A 19,231-nucleotide genomic window follows, 5' to 3' on the forward strand; every position below is an offset into this window, starting at 1 on the left:
GTTTCACTAGATGAGGTAGGCCTAGTTGTTGCCTATTATTATTAGCTTATTAGAGAGTAGTAGATTATAGAACATTGTGTTATTGTTGCTACTTCTATTACTATTTTTAATAGGCTATAGAGGCAAGTGTGTTGTAGGCCTAGGCCTATTTGTATTTTTACAATAGGCTACACCCCTTTTCATATAAAATAATAATAGGCTAATAATAATAAACAAATAGGCTACCTAAACTAAAATCGTTTGCACATGCCTAAAGGCCTAATACACCGTTGTAGCGGTAAAATCACATTATTGAAGTTGAGGAGGGTAAAATGATGTGACGTGACGTGAGTCTACGACAGAGGGCGCAGTAGCTTTGCTATCGGCTGCTATGCTACGTTTTTGAAAACCCCTTCAAAACCATTATGAATTTATAAATATTTCTACAGATTATTTTGCACAGATTATTTCTTCTAAAACATAACGTTTATTATTATTAGGCTACATGTGACCCCTAATCAGATAGAGAGGGTGTGGCTGACCATGCATTTAGAAAACACTTGTTTTCTGCTTGTAGCTGTTTTCTTTTCTTCTCCTTTTTTCAAATAAATTGTAGGCTATTATGTTTTTTATGTTGTCGTTATACCTCATAAGGTATAGGCTCCCCAATGCATGTGGGCCAATTATAATTTTGGTCTGTCATGCAGCTTATCATTAAGGAAAGGTAGTTTCATAAATGTAAAATATTTAAACACGTTGATTTTTGTTTTTTTATTGAAATCGTGAAAGAATCCTACAACATCAACAACAACAACAACAACAGAAAAATCCGGACAGCCAGCACAACGGGACACTTTCATATATTTCTTTATATAAACTCATCCCAAGAAGAGGAATGTCGGTCTCTTCTGTTGGAGTAGCTACATTAACCTGAGGCTTCCCAAACCTTATGAGTCCCGCAGCGTGATAAGTGTTTTTACAGCGACTGCTACAATGCATTGATGATGGCACACGCTTTCATTGCGTGTTACAGGCAGATTAACACAGATAGGAACACCTTCTGTCTCCAAACAACAAACGCTATAGCTTTCATTTACAACAACCATAGTGGAAAAATGAGAGAAAAAAAAATGCAATGAGTTAAACTCTAAATATTATGTACACGCAAATGCACAGCTTTGAATAAATTAATACCAATTTGCATATTCTTAGGTCCTTGTAGCTTATTTACAGAATTAGGTTTCTTTTATTAATAATTACATTAAATAGTTCAGGTATAACTGTCTGTCGGATTTAACTAACGGTCCAACTGTCATTTCAATCCCTTTTGAAATATCCATTTTAATTTCTTTTTCTTATGTTTTTTTATTTAATTTTTTTGGATGTAGCTTGGTTGTTTTCAGTCCACAGGTTTTATGTGAATCACCATTTAGATATTGCAACCAACCAGCAGTGATCCTACTGACATTACGCAAATAAAAATGTATTTTATTTTAAAACTCCTTTTTTCAACAGATTGGTGTGGTCTTGTCAGAATGTTCTACACAGAGTCAATTAGGCTACACTGTAGATTGTCTTCGCAGCACTTTCGTATAGATCTTCACCACCAAGAGCGCCAAGTCCAACGGTTTCTTTTAATAGGCCTTTTTTTTTTTTTTTTTTTTTGACTACTGTTTGCTTTTTTCCACTTCAGTCATCCATGCGCAAAAACAGTACTTGATGATTTTTTTCGCAGAGAACTTAATAAAATCCTCTGGCAATTCAAGTCATGCCCTGGATAGGTTTGGGGACGCTTGATCACTTGGGCGAATCCCTAGGCGAGGAAGTCTCCCGCTGACTCTCTAGGCCGCTCACTAGTCTCTGAATGTTCTGAAGTTCATTGATGGATTCCTTCATTGTTGTTTTAGGTGAGCCGTTTTTCTGACTCGCCCCTGACTTGTGATCAGGCACAGGACTCGCTTCCCTGCTCCCGCACTTAGACGATTCAGATGAGGGGTTTAGGCCGCTTGGCAATCCGGTGGTAAGCAGGTTTGTGCATTGAGGGATCGAGACGGGGAGCTGGTAAGGGTTGAATCTCAGCCGAGGGCGAGTGGAGCTGCTCAAGAACGGGTTCCTGGAGAGCGAGGCGGCTGTGCTGCTCGCGGGAAGGGCGGAGGCCGCTGCAGCTGCCGCGGCCATGTAGGTGTATGGGTACGGGAAAAGTCCACCGAAGGTTGGCATCGGAATGCCCTGTAATAAGAGACATTCGTTAGGGATATTGAGCACACCGAACATGCGATAGTTTGCTACATGGCGAATTTTTCAGAGAGCCAGTATTTCCTTAGATTAACCAGAGCCACCTGTTTGCAATCCATCCGATTTCAATGGCAAGCGAATTCATTTATTCATTTAAATAAACGCAATATATCGTTGATTGTCAACGGAACGGAAATAATTGACAATCGACCTTATTTTTAAATGATTAGCTTTTGCAATGACATTTTGAAAAATTAAAATCTATGTCTGCCTTCTGTTTTCAAATGGCAAAAGTTTTGTAATAAATGTAGCCTATATAAGCAATGCATTTTCTTTGTAGGCTAGGTAGCCTAATTGTAAACAAAAATAAAAATGTTCGACAGCCATTTATTGACAAACATTCAATAAAATCAAAGAGCATCTCACCAAAAACTATCGCTAGATAGATAGCCTGTTTTCATTCGCGTGCTTCCATAACCAGACAGCTCATATCATGGCATAGTTTTAAATTTTAATGGTGAGAGTTTCCTTACCTGAGAGGCAAGCATGTGTTGAGAAAGATGAAAGGGAAAGGGACTCGTGTTCCCAGTACCCTGGGCCGACAGGCTTCCATTCTCCAGGCCACCAGCTCCTGATACTGAAGCTAATAGATGTCCCATTCCCATGGCTGAAAACGCCCCAGGTGCCATTGCAAATTGTCCAGGGTGGAATAATAGAGGTTGTCCGGTGTTTAGTGGGTTAAAGAACTGTTGACTGTGTAGACCGGAGAGCGCCAAACTCTGAAGGTGCCCTGCCCCAAAGTGTGACGGACTCTCAGTCTGTACCATCAGAGGAGAGAAGCTCTCTTTACTGCTGCTAAGACCACCGTTTTCCGTGTCCTTCTTTGACAAGTCTGTGTCTTTCCTCGGCCTGCTCTCTAGTTTGTCTTTCTCCAAGTTTCTTATGCTAAATATAGAATCGCTTGATTTTCGGGATTCCGGATAATCGTCTTTCTTCTCCACAACAGGCCTCTCCCGCCCCCGGTCCCGGTCCTCACATCTCGACCTGAATGGAGATGGAGGCTCTGGTCCAGGACTGCTGGATCCTCCACACCGCTCATCTGGATTGTCCAATTCCTGCTCACTGTCAGTGCATGTTTTGTCGTCTGATGAAATAAAAAAAAAGTTGGTATCCATACGATATAAGACGAAATTAAATGCAGTAGCCTACTTATGTTGATATTATTTTTGAAGATAACATTTTACAGTCACCTAATGCCATGCGCAGCTAATTTTCATGCATAACACTTCAACACAATGCTAACGATTTTTTTTATTTCATTTTCTACACGACTTTTTTTATTTATTGCTGAATTAATATGTAATAGGCTAACTATTGTACAATAGGAGACCAATGCAAATATTTGCGATGGCATAGAAATAATTATCCATTTACAAAAAAAAAGTTTTACATTTTTAATTTTGTTTTCCACCCAGACCTCTAACGAAATTTAGCCTGGTTCAGGGCTAGGCCCTATGTGTTGCTCCACACTGTTTCATCTTATAACGTATTTAGGAAATCAGCACATTGCTTTATTAAAATGACTTTGTCAATTATTAAAATAGTCTTGAAAAACGCTGAAGGCATAATACAGCGTCTTGTAAATGATACGACACTTAGGCTGGTTTCCTCTCAGTGATCGTGAAGCATAGCTATATCATTTATTCATAGTTTTAGACTTACCTCTGCTGCCCCGGTTTAATCTAAGTGGGCTGGAAACCGGTCCAGGTGAATGAGCAGCATCTCTGCCGGTTGTAGGTTCGCTTGACGAAGCATCGGAGTCCGCGCCATCACGGTCCACTTTACATTGATCTTCATACATGCGTAATGATGGAAGGGTCAGTTGTTTCCTTTAACACACATAAAATAAAAAATTATAATAAATCAAGGAAATATGACCTGAGTTGACCCACGTGCACAGTAATTTTTTTTTTTTTTTTTTTTTTACAAAAGCCGTTGATTCTGCAGTTCTCGGCCATTTACATTGCGTAACAATGGATGTGAACTATAAAAGGTAAAACCTACCTTTTTTCCCTTCTTCCATTCCCTGTGTCTCTGAAGCCTTTGGCAAAGGGGTTATTATCAATCTTCAGTTGTGTTATCTGAATACAAAGAAAAAATAAATGTGTATATTATAGGCTATTATTTATCATTTGTTTGTGAATGATGATTAGCAGCAGTCTAGTATTAATAGGCTATATTATGCATCGCAGTAGTGTTGTTGTCAGTGTTATGCTTCACGAATTCATAATCCACAAGTAAACTTATTCACACAAAATTTAAAGGCATAAAAAGAAAAGCCTTTATATGTGGTGTGATCAGCTATTATCCCAACACTGTTAAACACGCTACGCAGACTAGGCCTACTTCAGAGAGATAATTTAATTATTAAAAATGTTTAATGAAAAATATCTAATCACGACCCCCCTGAGAAAATTCCACGAATAAACATTTTCCATTTGTCAAATTGTTTTTCTCTACAGCACAACAGAGAGAACAAGAGAGGCGAACTAGATGAGTGACGCCGACCTGCTATCAATAATTAATAGTGTGGTTTGAATCATTGCCAGTTTTTACAAGTTCCATGAAAATACAAAGCGATGTAACAGAACGATTTTCGTTGTGCCCAAGTGATTTGGACGCTGTAGGCTGTAAATTCAGGAGAAACCAGGGCCTTAAAGTTCACAGATTGCTAAGCTAGATGGCCTCTACTTCAGAAACTGTCCCGCTTTGATTGCTCTGCCTCAGCGAGTGTAGCTCCCGGACAAACCGGCGAGCTTAAGTGCCTGCTAATCGATTGTGACTGTGTCATAAATTTTACGATACCGACAAGCTCACCAGGCCCCTCGGACACAGACGACAATTAACATGAGCAGTAGCTGAAAGTAGCACTGGACACATGAGGAATTTGAAATGTTTTAAAGATATAATTTTGCATCCACATAGCCCATTACTACTCCTCCTCCTCCTCTTGATGAGGTCAACGTACGATGTAAACAGTAAATCCCATCAAACGTCGTAGAAAGTATGCAAACGCAAGTATATGTAAAATAAATAAATACATACGAATAGTACGGTTATAAAGGCCACATTATATAGGCCTAGTGCACATCTGTAAGGTTCAGAGAACGAATGCTTAAATTAATCAAAATATGGGTACATACCTTGTCGTTTTGATAAGCTGTGACAGCAATAAAATCAGTCTCGGGGAAAACATATGTCCTGAAAGTGCTGTACGGGAGCTTCAGAATATCGTTGGCTCTCACAATATGGAACCTGGGCTGGTATTTATGCATTGAATTCAGGATGGTCTAATAAGAAGAAGAGGAATGGGAGGCATTAGTGCTTGTCACAACAATTATCCGTTTCAAATAATTCGTATTTAAAAATCGTTTTTAGACAATAAATACCGCATAATATATTTAGTAATAGTGGAAATATTGTTCTTACATAACAACAGGCCTGTGCCAGTGGCAGGTAGACAGAAACCAGTCACGCAGACATGCAACATGAGTTATTTTGTGGCGCTATCATTATAACACAAATTAAATCTGAAATAATTAAATAAAATAAGAGTTTCTTAATTGTACAGTTTAAGGAAGGAATTTGTTTACAACAACAAAATGCGATGCTACACAGGTAGGCTACATGTAGCCATGTTCTATTTGACCATATAACTATATCAAATGGTTGTGGCATGCATGTAAATCAGTAAATGTTCCATTTGTTTCCAGTCGATTTGTTTGCAAGTCACGTAAGGGAGCAGGGCACACACTGTATTTGACTGCTCACATAGAGTATTGTTCAGCATCGTTGCATCTGTCTCAACATTGTTCACTGAAACTAACACATCAGAGACTGCACAGGTCGCTCTACCTATATGCAATATGTTGCTGCGCTCACTCAAAACAGCCCGAAATACACTTTCACTGTTGCTATTTGTAAACTCATTTACTGGAGCGTGATTCAAGATCTCCTCCGTTCCCTTGACCTCATTTTTTTTGGTCACTTCCACCCTCTCATAAAAGTTATAGCGCTCTGCGCCTATCATAAACAATAGAAGTAACAGTGGCCAAGAGAAAAACTCAGGATGAAGTATTTACAACCAAGCTGACAATGGCATCATTATTAATAACGAATAAAATTATGACTTGAACCCCATATCTGGTTTGTAAACGTAAAAAAAAAAAAAAAGAATGTCACGACAGCAAATAATTGTACATGGGCCGAATACATTTTAAGAAAGTAAATTTTATATTTTAGAGCATTCATAATTCTCTCCACTCAGGAATAAACAGCGATATTGTAAGCATGTACAATCATTGCGATCATAAGCATTACAACCCACAGATGGCAGTAAATTTATATTTATAGATTACACAGCAGCACACAATTATAATAGGCCTACACGAAACACAGACACACACACACAAAAAATGGTTACTTACAAATCCATGTTTGTCCGAAATGTTGTTGGTTAACTTTAGTTTATGAAAAGCAACAGGCTTAGCCATCCATTGTTCCCCAGTAGCTGGGCTATCCGGATGTATATACATTCGCTTTGGCATCTCCGGGTCGGCCTTCCCCGCGACCATCCAGCGAGAGTTGTGGAACTTGTAACGGCAGTCGTCGGCAGCCACAATATCCATTAATAGAATATACTTGGCTTTTTTATCGAGTCCATTAATGCGGACTTTAAAAGGTGGAAACATTCTCCTGAAGAAAAAGGAAATATGTCCATAAATCAAATTAGCCTATTTAAAAAATAAATAAATATGCAAATGTGGTCAAATGCAAGCTTAACTTTTTAGCAACAAAACCAAATAATAATTCACTGTTTTCGGTGATAATATTTAGCTTAACTAGATTTATTAAATAAAACAACGGCATTTTATATATAGGCTATATACTGTATATATATTAACATTTCACTCAGCTGCAGATAATTTAGCTCGCCGCAAGGCTTACATCTCCAATGAAAGTGGCAGGATATTTACATAGAATATTGTCACCTCAGAACATAGGCAGACCACGAAATAAATTAAAGCACGATTTAACTGTGCCACACCGTACCTTGAAAGTCAATATTTGTGGATATTGATATAGCCTAAGCAGCATAAAGCCTCAGCTATTTTCCTTTTGCTTATAGCCACAGAATACGCATCGCTTGTAGCTATACTTTCCCCATTTCGTTTTCATAAGTCAAATAAGCAGATTAATCGTTAGATGAATCTTACGCATGTTCTAATAGTAAGACATTCATTTCTACAGTCTCTTTGACAATAATTGGGTCAGCCAGTTCAGGGTGCAAAACGTTAAATGACTTACGAGAGCGATGTGCACAAGAAAGAGATTTAGTAATGAATTTACTGGGCCTGCTGAACTACACAGCCATCGAACGAAACAATCTTTTTATGTTGTTAACCCCTGCATTAGACGGCGGAATATAGCCTATGTGAGACGGGGAGTGCATCATTGCATTCACTCGTAAACACTGGAACAAAATAGTAAAAATAGAGCAACTGTGAACTCACCTGCCAGATTTCGTAATAACCATTTCTGTTCCTATTTTGTGGAACTGGTCCCATAGATCTTTCGCTTCCAGTGTGACTTTTGGATCGTCTTCAACCTCTTCCTCTGGCTCCAGGCTCTTGAGACTGCGAAGATGAGCTGCCTGATGATGGTGACTCAGAGCAGAATGGAGCCCTGCCTCCGCGGCTCCGGCCAGGGCATGGTCCGGGATCGGCTTTGTTAGAGCCCCGGGAGGCAAGGTCAGCGCCGGGAAGAAGGAGGGTTGCGCGGCCGCGAGAAAAGCTGACATAGGAAAGTCGGTCGGCCGGTGAGCGTGGAAAGGGTGGTAAGCCATCGCAGTCCCTGTAAAAACTGGATCTCTCATCGGTGCATCCAACAATCGTAGTGAAAAATATATTTCGTGGTGTTTTCTGACAAAAAGGAGCGCGTATCCAGACGATAGATTGTCTCACTACGGGAAGGAAAATCGCAGCAAGGCAATTTTGGCAAAATGCGAATCGCGAAAAGGCGAGCAAAGACAGTGGTAAGGATCTTCCACTTTAACTCCCGTGGCTGCTACTTTCCACGAAGTCCCCGTAATAATATCAGTCAAAGTGAGAGCAGCGACGCTTTGAAGGCAGATTTGGGGATTCCTGTTCTCCAACAGTTGCTCTCATAAAAAGATTACTCTTTCGATGCGGATGTCCATCCAAGCGCAGTCATTCTACGCAGACACGGAGTTGAAATGGTTAGATCTTGCTCTGTCCACTGTACAACTGTAACTATCTCACATGTCCTTCCTGCTCTGATCCCAGCACTAATGAACCAAGCCCCCTTGATTGCTGATTTTACGCTTTCTGGACCAATTGTGGGCCTCCATAGGCGTGGTTTTGACAGCTCCGGCCAGGCTCAAGGAGAGGGGGTGGACAAGAAGGTGTCGGAAGCATTAGCAGTAAGAAAACATGTCAACAGAATAAAATATTAACCAATGACAGAAAAGATCGGGAAATCCCACCCCCGTCTCCAAGCCAAGCGGCGGGTCAGCCCTCAGTGCTTAGCCGGTGGAGACTGCACCTCCGTCGGCTTACGCTTATAATTACGATGCCTCCTTGTTCGAGGAACAAAACTCACTCTCAGATACACTGAAAACTTAGGAATTAAGATTAGCCTACTGACGTGTAAATAAAAAAGTGCAAATTGTTATGGCGGATCATCGCAAAAATGTTATAGCCTATGCTTTCCATTGGTAGAACATTTTAAAACATTATAAATTGAGAATAACTATTCGCAATAAAAACATAAGGAACACAGCAAATAGCGTTTATCTTTTCGCTGTAGCCTACATGTCAAAGTGACGCGTACGAGTATTTTGTTATAGCACTGCACACTCATAGCCAAAGGACCTTGTGCGTTACTATGTGAATAACTATTTCCGTAGTTTGTGCGTGTGTCATTGTGCACTGACTTCATGTGAGGAACAGCAGCCAATAACCGGACATTGGTGCTTTAAATTCTGCCCCGGGTCATTCAAAGCGCACAGCCACGCGCTATACTGAAGAAAGAGGAAGAGGGTTGATGGAATCTAAAGACCAATGTAAAGATCATTTTGGTGAGTGCTGCATTACTCCTAACTGTTAACTCTTAACAGGCATCTGCGGTTGTTTACTTTTAATTGTCTATATATGTTATTATACATAGACAACTGTTTGGGGAATGTAAATGTTTTATTTTCACAAATGTAGGCTACATGTATTCATATTTTACTGTGCACAGATTATCCTTCCTCTGAATGTTTAGGAGATCGGAAAAGCATATGCTTCTCTATATTCTAAAAAAAAAAAAAAAAAAAACATTGCTAGGCTACATCTCAAGTACCACTATAAAGGTTCACCGTCTACTTTCGACCTGTAGTTTCAACAGTGGGTCGAGCCATGAGTGTAGTCTATACCTTTAAGAAATCCACTCGTGGACTCTAGATTTACTTGGATTGGGTTTGTTAGATAGCCGCTTGGCGCCAGTCGGCTGACGTACCGCAGTAAGAACCGTCTCTTGTCAGTTCATATTTACTCCAAAATCCTCTAACAGTGCACTCCAATCCCTTTAGCATTTACGCCAAACTTTTGGCTTGCGCTTGCCTTCTTTGTCTCCAAATGACTTGTGATCATTATAAGTTAGCATGTCAACGTACTTTTCCATCAGATGTCGCATTCATAGTTCCAATATTTCCAAAACGCATCAATGTCCAATCTATGTTTTTGTGCGGACGGATTCAACCAGTTGCGGAATGTTGTCACCTTTACACTTCGATACAAATCAGCAGAACACGATGACAGGCTGCATGTTTAACCCCTACTGCGCCAGAGAGGACCTAATAGAGTCTTTAAACATTGCTTATTATACTGAAATTTTAAAAATCAGCGTGTATTTCTCAACAGCTGAACAGAAACGTGATGTTTGCAGCTGTTCTTTAAAATGGCGACGACGTTTACAGGCTATAGTTTTTTTGTTTTTTTGTTTTGAATTAAGAAAAGTGGATTAAGTGTATTTAGTGTAGGCTATTAAAGTGGTTTAGGGGGCATATATTTTTATTAAATAGTATATTGCGGATTGCCACTCACGTCAAAATGTCATTAAAACAGCTAAATGAACCTTTGTAAAATTATTTTATATTGCGTTTTCGAACTAATATCCTTTAATTAAATATTAAAGGATAATAAGAATATTTAGAAATATCATTATTGTTTGTTGAGAAGTCAAATGTCACATTCACACCATAACTATGCATACGAATAGTTCAATCAACACCATAGAGCAAACCGATAAAAAGTAGGCAGACACTTGTTGCAGAAGTCACGAGTGAACAGACAACTACAGCGGGATTTATTGAAAATGACACTCAATTATGGGATATGCACGCTCCTACAATAAAGGTATGGTATTCAGGATACAATTTTCTTTTAAAAGTCGTGAAAATAATATAATATAGCCTAAATATAATATAAAATGAAAATTAATCAATCATTACGAATGTGTTCAATATGAGGCTACGATAACATAGCTATATAGGCTATAGGCTATATGAATTAAAAAGTTTTTTCTGCTTTCATAATGACAGATGTTTAAATAGCCAAACGAAATGATAAACAATAAAATAAGTAGCCTACTTTTTCTCCTGATATAAAATCTTCATTATTTAAGCTAAAATTAAGAGCCATACATTATCTCACGTCTGATGAGAATAAAATAAGATAACATCTCATAAAATAAAATCTAATTAATACAATTTGACAAGTAAAAAAAAAAAAAATAGCAATAGGCTACCATGGTTTAGTGAACTTTTTTCCTGACACTTAAAAAAACAGTTTCCACTGTTATTCGACATGCTTTAGTGTAAATATTATTTATGAAATTATTTGTTTTGTATGTGAAGTGTTTTACCTGCAGCAAGTTGTTGAAATTGTAGGCTATAGCCTACAATCAATAGTCGTTGATCTCTGAGCTTCGACAGAGAGTGATTTGGATTGAGAAGTGATTAACCACACATGGAAATGGTAATGCTTTTCTATGTATATACTTAAGGAAGTAATTACATCAACAAAGTCTCTGCAATTACGGCAGATTTATTTTTCCGGCTATACACATCTAAACCGACAAGAATGTAATCATGCGCCGAGTTCTTATCACACGTAATTGAAAAAGCGTTCATGCTGAAAAAGTTTTCACGGCGCTGCCACCGTTTACTCCCAAAACAACGAGGCGTCGAAAAAGCAATAATGATTGTAATGATGAAAAACAAGGTTAAAGGTTTGTCAGAGCGGTGTCTGTGTGCATAAGCTTCGAACATTTTCATTAGCCTAGTTCAAAATAGCCTGATGCCAAACTTTTATGCATGATCTGCTTCTGTCAGCTTTTGTGTCCTTGAGACGGTGTCCGCTGTTAAGACAATGTGTCTAATTGTGTTCCCAGGGTTCTGAGGAAATGAATATGTTCCAGCAAAAAGATAACGCAAACCTTTGCAATACCTTCACATATATGAAACCAGATGATCCTCTAGGGCTGATCATTAAATGACCGTTGCTCTTTTTTTCTGCTTTTACATTGTTGCTCCTTCTTTTCATCTTTTCATCATCTCTGTGCATCATCTCTCCTGCTATATTTAGCCAGTAGACTGAGGCCTTGGCGCCAGACCGTTTAAGACCTGTCAAAGTCCCTCATATTTCCCCTTGTCACATGTATACCCAGCGCCTGCACCAGCTAGCAGCCCCCTCTCTTCTCTTCCTCCCTTCCGTCCAGCTCTCTCTCCTCCATTCTTACTACCTGTCCAAACACCCTGGATACATTTTCCCATGTCTCCTCTTTTTCATTAGGACAGTGTATTTGATATGCTCGCGCTTATTTTGCCAAATTGTACAATTTGCTCTTCGCATAGCCCATGTTGTATCACCCAACCGAGTCAGCCGAACCTCCTCTGCACATCGACATAATGTACCTGATAGATGAGAAACAACAATTTTATAGACAGCTCTGGTGCTCTGCTTCTTCTCTTCCACTCTTCTTCTGCCTAAAAGTAAATAGGCAACAGTTTTCGAAACTATACCATGGCATGTTGCGTTAACTATCCTATTAGTGAGGACAGTCTTTTTTTTCCGAGGTGATGCTATGCTAAACCTTAGCCCTACCCTAATAATCACACAAACCTGTTGAAATCAGGAGATTTAAAACCAAACATGAACTATATGAATGAGAATCACTGTAGATGTCCTCACAAGTGGGTTTTACTATTTGTGAGAATATTTTTCTAGATAGCCAAGGCCTAGGCTACTATATCATACCTTTTTTGAAGTCAGTCTTTTTTGAAAAGTTGAATTCACAATTATTAGCTAATATAAAAAATATGACTTTAAATATTCATGTAGGCCAGCCTATATGTTACTTTCACCAGTTAGATGACATACGTTTAAGAGCGAATATAATACGCCATGGCGTTCACAGTTAGTCATATGATAATAGTGATTAAGACATTATCTGTAAGGATGCTAACAGGTTCGGATAAACCTGGTGTCAGGCATTAAAGGAAAAAGCAAGATAGCTATAGCCATACTCTTGGTGGGAATTGTAGGCTACATCTTTCATCTAATGTTTTGGTAAATATTCAGTATCAGGAAATCGTTAAAAAAAATTCCTCATACAATTTTGATAATTGCGAACATGCTTGAAATGACTAAATCTGCTTCTAATTGACGCTTAAATCTATTTGGGCATATCTCGACTGTAGATTATTTGAAGTGACACCTATTTCAGGTAACAGGTGGGGGCGCTCTAATGACCTCAGGGAATCAGTGTACCTGCTTCTGCACTGTGCCGTGTGTGTCATCATCCGAGACTAAAACAAGCATTCAAATGTGGTCTAGTTTGGAAACTATGGTATTTTCTCTTCATTTAACAACTTTTTCCCAAGCATAAATTTAACACTGAACGCCTGGCTCGGTTTGGTTTATTTTATACTAAATCGTGTAGCTTATGACATTTTTTATTGTCTCGCAATTTCGCAAACATTAATAGCCTATACATCCAGAGACCCTGAAAATAATAACAGACTCTGCTGTATTATGCTTCTGTAGTAAAAGCAATACGCTTTAATTCGATACAGCCATATATTGGGGCTATACTTATTAATTACATTAGCCATGAAGCATGTCAGGCTTCGTGAAAAGCAATGTTACATCTCTAAATGTCATACTGTATGTAATAGTAAGTAAAATCAGTGAAATATTTGTTTCCTTTATGATTACGTACAAACACACACACTGGACTTCCTCGGTCCCCTGAGCTTTTGTCTTGTGTGATGCTGAACCCATCATTTCCCCTTCAGCGGTCAAGCCTCGTGTTCCGTCTAAATGCAACAAGTGTTTTACCCTTTTGTGAATTTTGACTTACAGAGTTATTTGTGGTTGATAAAAATTGCATTACTTCCTAAATTGATGTAGTGATACACTAACCAGGGTGATCTAAACTCGTTTCATCACGTTTGACATCTTTGATTCCGTTCAATTAACATTTAATAACAAATTCTGTCTTTTTACTCGATGTTTCAACTGAAAAGAAATACTGATTTGAACTTTGGCACCAAAAAAAAAAAAAAAAGAAAAAAAAAGAAGTAATTAAACAATCTGATTTAGTTTTTACATTGAGCACATCGTTCCATACAGTATTTTTAATAATCGGCCATATGTTTTTTTTATTAGTATTATTTAAATACGAGGGAAATAAAATTAGACGTATCATTCGTTAAATGTTCATCTATTTTCCTTTTGTGGCACGTGCAGTTATCCTGTTATTTTAATAATAGGCTACTATAGATTGGTCGCTCTTTATTAGGCCTACTCTTTTTAATGTCACGCACATCTAAGGAATTATCGATGTTCTTTAATCGGTTCAGCCGACCTTTACTTTACTCATTGGTGATCATATCAAGTCACAATAATAAGCAAATAACTTTTTTTTACTCTCAAGTGGACACTTGTAGCCTAAATTAGGCTATAGTCTTATGCATTTTAAGTCATTGTATCACCTCCAATCAGAAATGTCTCGAGCAGTGTCAAAATATTATTTGCATGAACTTAATGTTTTTCCGACTTTATATTTAATGTTGTTAAATATACTTTACACTTTCCCTAAAATACTAAATAATGTTTTTCTTCAGATTTCACATGAAAGTTTCGAATAGGAAAGTTAACTTCTCATTGTATTAATGAGGACAGTAAATGAGGGATGGGGGGACATCAGTAATATAAAACAACCACCCTTTCACAATCAATCCGGCGCTATTCAGTGAGAATGACTTGAAGATAAATAAAGATTGTTCTTACTGTATCGCAAGGCAGTAAACAGCATTCAGACGCCCATGTTTCGATTAGGACTTGATGAGATGCGCGTCCAGGTGTGGGGATCCTGAAGATAAGTTGATCTAATCGAGGCTATTCAGCAGCTAATTGAAATAAGTGTGTGTGTGTGTCACACATTAATGTCAACACTGACCCTTTTAAATCCCTCAGGAGCTGCCAGTCATTATTCAGTTTACTGTCTCTCAAACAGTTGAAGAGATGAGTGCTTTATAGGCTCCACGTCTCGTCTGATTGACAAATAACATATTAGAAGACAAAGCGATTACAAAAGTGCGCTACGGCTTACGGGAAGGCAACAGACAACTTCCAATCCACATGTTTTAAGTATTTATTTTGTATATACATATCTAAGTCGTAAATGGGCCTATATAGCATAGGCTACAGCAAAGAAATTATGGAAAACACTTTAGCTCCCTCGTTAGACTCAAAATCCGCGCAAATAGATTGTCATGAGTTTGTTATTCCACGAAATGCCGCCTTTTTCATTTTAAAAAGGGATTTGTAATGTTAATTTATTAAAGAACATTCTATGGTAACGAGTGATCAAAAACATTTTAGTACATGCTGGGACATGGATAGTAAAAAGTAACAGAGTTGACAGTTTAATGTAAAGCTTGTGTTTTTAAGGTCATAACACTAACAAGGTATTTGAGATTTATAAATTGATTTCTATATTTCAATTCTGTACAAAATTGAAGTAACAGGGTTGACCATGTAAGATTTTCCCCTACTAATAAAAGAAAAGAAAAAAAGGAGACACTTGATTGGTGTTTATTAATAATGTTTTTAAATTAGAACATTAACAAGGTTGATGTCTTTTTAATTCAACAGGTCCATGCACTCAAATTTAAAAACATTCATAATGAGAATAAAATAATCAAAATAGCTATTACAAAATATGAGCTTTTATTTCCATATATATTTTTTTCAATCAAATTGTGTTTTTCTAAGGATAAGTTGGAAAAACAAGACTGGTGGTAGGCCAAACGATATCTTCATGAAGATAGAAGATGAAAAACAAGTTTGATGTTAAGAAAAATGCCTACAAGAAAACAGTGAAAGTATACAGTAAAATACTTTATTCTAAGGTGGTTGAGATACTTCATGGTTTTCTCTACTTTTATCCCCTTAAAGACATCTTATGTTTTCTGGAGGAGCAGTCACATTAGTTCAAATAGTAGTTTTTCAAATAATAGTAGATGAACGACCTCCGAAGGGGGGAAAGACCAGCAGCCGTTCCAGAAAACAGCCTTTTATTGAATGGAGACCGTTCCCATTGGGATACATGGAGTGTGGGGGAGTGTTTTGGAACAAACAGCCACAAAATCTTACATGAATTGCCAACCACCTTGACAGAGTGACTCTGGTAGATTGTGTATCAGTGCCACAGTGACTAAACGGCAGACTGTTCATAGATTAATGCTTCTAACTAAATGTACTAATTTACACAGCAGCCTCCTGACCCCGACCCAGAGAGGAGGAAACCTCTGACGCTCCTCACTGAAATGCCTGCTATCTTCTGTTGGTATTTATAGGCTGTCGCTCCGGTGATAAGGTGGCACTGGCGGTCTGGAGGGAGACAGAAAGAAACGAGGACTGACCTTCTCAGACGGAGAGTGTGAGGTCTGCCACCGTCCTCCACACCATCTAGACGACTGCTTCGAGTCACTGTGTGTTTCTGTTTAAGGGTGATTGTGTGTGTAAGGTGAGAGTGTTGAGAAGACACCTGAAGATGCTGGTGAGGATTAAGAGTTCAGTAGTAATAGTGGAAAAAGTTACCTCTTGCTTCCTTGCATGCAAAATATCTCTGCTTGTCTGACTCGGCACAATAAAGATCACTGTGATGACACAACAATGACTTTGTTAGTGGTTTTGTCTGTCCACTGGGCAGCAGGTTAAGTTGTATGATCAAATAATTGTGTTATTAAAGAAAATGACATCTGTTATTATATATTATTACCTATCTCAAATATTTCAATATTTTAAGAGCACATTTATAACGTTGATAAATTTATATAATTATAAATTATAATATCAATATCAGCTTACACGCATGCGATTAAAGCAGCGGCGGAGGAAATCTCAGCCCGTCTCCTGAAGCCTGTGGACTTGATTCATGATGATAAAAAACAGTTCCCTAAACAAAAGCAGTGATTGAGATTTGTAGCCTCGAGCCCAGATTTGTATCTCGTCATTTAAATGCATTTATTGTTTTTGTATAACAAATATATCCAGGAGAAAGCAAGGTAGGTTAACAAGGGAAAAGAACTGTGAAAGTCAAAATGCAAATACTGTTTTAAGCAAACACACAAATGTATAGAAGACTTGTTCAATTCACTTGCATAAATTCCTATTTCAAGATAACATTACGCAAGAATTATTACAAAAAATATTGTAGTCCATTCAAAGCATGTGCACTGCATTCAGATTGAAAGTCATGCCGTTATGAATTATGCTGAATAACCCCATCACTCTTCCTCTCTGGCTACTTTCAACATGCACAGAGCTGTCAGCCAACAGCCGCTCTTTAAGCTGTCTGACAAGCTGATGATTAGGGCCGTTTATTCACAGTTCTTATATCAGTTTAATTGGTAATTATCAATAGTTGTGTGTGTGTAAAATGTTACATCCAGTCAAGCAACTTAAAAGACATTCTTCAAACAGAGCAATTTAAAATAGTTCAATAAACAAGTGAATACAAAATGATATATTGATGATAATGATCATAATAATGGAACTACTTTTTTTTTTTTAAATGTGGGTAGTGTCTAAATCACCTGAGCTGAATGAAACTCCCTGTGGATCCTCGATAAATATCAGCCTCGCACACATCCTATAAAGCCGATCAAACGCGGAAGCATTAGCAAACAAACTTCCCTTTTGAAAGAATCAATACATTTCACATTTACCCACAAATTGAAAGTTATCTGAATCATTTGAATCCACTGAATTTATAAAGCCAAGAAGAAGTCCAAGGAACGGACATTCGTTCAAAACAATCGAATCAAATATACAGAAAGAAATGTGTGGAATAACAAACACTAGAATGTAACACAAGAATAAATTGTAAACATAACCAATTTGAATTACCTATACAATTAAAATCAATTCAAACGTTAACTACAGTACATCTGCTAAAACATATTATTTGTCTAATGATAGCATGTGTTGATCGAGAAAAAAAATCAGCATAACGCTTTATAAGCTCAAACCTAAACTCAACTACTGAGAGGTAATCAGGATGAACACACACTCTCTATCACACACACTCAGTAAAGATACGCACTGGAAGTTTCTTTTGAAAATGATATTGGTAATATGACACGTCTTTGAGAAAAGTGGCAACAATCCCTTCTAAGGTACATCCCACCCATCAAGGTTAATATATACGTGCACTCAGTCTGAGATGGAGGCTACATTGAAATTAATCTACAAGGGGAGTGAATGACAAAGGACGCTAACTCTGGGCCTCATTGAACAGGGTTTTCCTGCATGGCAAGTTTGATTAAAGGAAAATTCACGTTTCAAAGAATAGAGAAAAGATATCGCTGAGCAGGATGGTATGAAAACACAATGAGGGAGAGAGAGAGTGTGGCTTCTCTCATGGGGTGATGTGTTGTGGTTGTACTGTCAAGATTGTTTGAGAGGTTGCGACAGAGAGGTTTCCTTGGGCGGGACGGCTGGTTTTAGGGGAATGCGGTGGGGTAGAGGCTGAGGGGCTGGCTTTCATTGGTGGGGAGAGGGGATCGGTAGCCCTCGAAGTTCCGGGGAATGCTGCCACTGGTGGAGCCAGAACTATTGCTGAGAGTCTCGATGCTTCCCTCCCTCTGCAGCTCTGCTGCATTCAAAACAGAGAGAGAGAGAGAGAGAGAGAGAGGAAGATGAAGCAAATAACAACATAAACATGATTCGCACGGTTATGCAGGAACATTGCAGTGCTTGGTGACAGGAAAGATTTTAAGTGATTCACCGTATTACTGTAAAAGGTGTGTTAATCTTAAGAGTGTCAATTTAGTAGAATTTAGTTAAATAAATACACAGATACCACAAGTTACTTGTAGTTGTTCAGTTCTATTAAATATAAATGAAGTGTTTGCAATGCAGGGAAGAACAAGGTGGTTCAAAAGCGGAACAATACTTGAGATTTCAGAACAATGTCAGGACTGTGTAAGAATCTTGGGAAAATGACCATTATATAATAAAGAAAAAAGAAAAACATGTTGTAGTTAAAGTGGATAATGAGATCAGAACAAACAGGCAAAATTGTTCAAAAGTGATAGACTTTTATGTGTTTTTTTTACAAAAAATATTAAGCAGCACAACTGCTTTCATATATTGATAATAAAAATAAATGTTTCTTGAGCAGCAAACGAGCCAATTAGAATGATTTATATTTATATATTATAATTGGAAAGATCACGTGACACTAAAGACTGGAGTAATGATGCTGAAAATTAAGCTTTGCAATCAGGAATAAATTACATTTGAAAATATATTACAAAAGAAAACACTACTTATAAATTATAATAATATTTCACAATATTACCGTTCTATTAAAAATA

At 37.9% G+C, this 19,231-nt stretch overlaps 2 protein-coding genes across 6 annotated transcripts in view; both read right to left on the reverse strand.

Annotated features, from left to right (window-relative positions):
• Positions 1-740: 740 nt before the first annotated feature.
• tbx2b (T-box transcription factor 2b) lies at positions 741-8,563 on the reverse strand. Its single transcript, XM_056271175.1, has 7 exons — positions 7,788-8,563; positions 6,702-6,969; positions 5,418-5,564; positions 4,279-4,355; positions 3,937-4,103; positions 2,748-3,358; positions 741-2,208 (listed from the first exon to the last, which is right to left on the reverse strand). The coding sequence occupies exons 1-7, from the start codon at positions 8,147-8,149 to the stop codon at positions 1,777-1,779; spliced, it is 2,064 nt and encodes a 687-aa protein (XP_056127150.1). The 5' UTR covers positions 8,150-8,563; the 3' UTR covers positions 741-1,776.
• A 9,379-nt stretch (positions 8,564-17,942) lies between these two features.
• The window catches only part of bcas3 (BCAS3 microtubule associated cell migration factor), a 256,157-nt gene continuing 254,868 nt past the window's right edge, over positions 17,943-19,231 (reverse strand). For 3 of the 5 annotated variants that reach the window (XM_056271170.1, XM_056271172.1, XM_056271169.1), the window contains one exon: positions 17,943-18,507. In XM_056271170.1, coding sequence (XP_056127145.1) covers positions 18,356-18,507 — 152 coding nt within the window. In that variant the 3' untranslated portion in view covers positions 17,943-18,355. The remainder of the gene's footprint in view (positions 18,508-19,231) is intronic. The other 2 variants (XM_056271173.1, XM_056271171.1) reach the window with 1 other exon arrangement.

Source organism: Rhinichthys klamathensis, unplaced genomic scaffold (assembly GCF_029890125.1).
Source record: "Rhinichthys klamathensis goyatoka isolate OS25496 unplaced genomic scaffold, OSU_Roscu_1.1 h1tg000311l_1, whole genome shotgun sequence".
Lineage (NCBI taxonomy): Eukaryota > Metazoa > Chordata > Actinopteri > Cypriniformes > Leuciscidae > Rhinichthys > Rhinichthys klamathensis.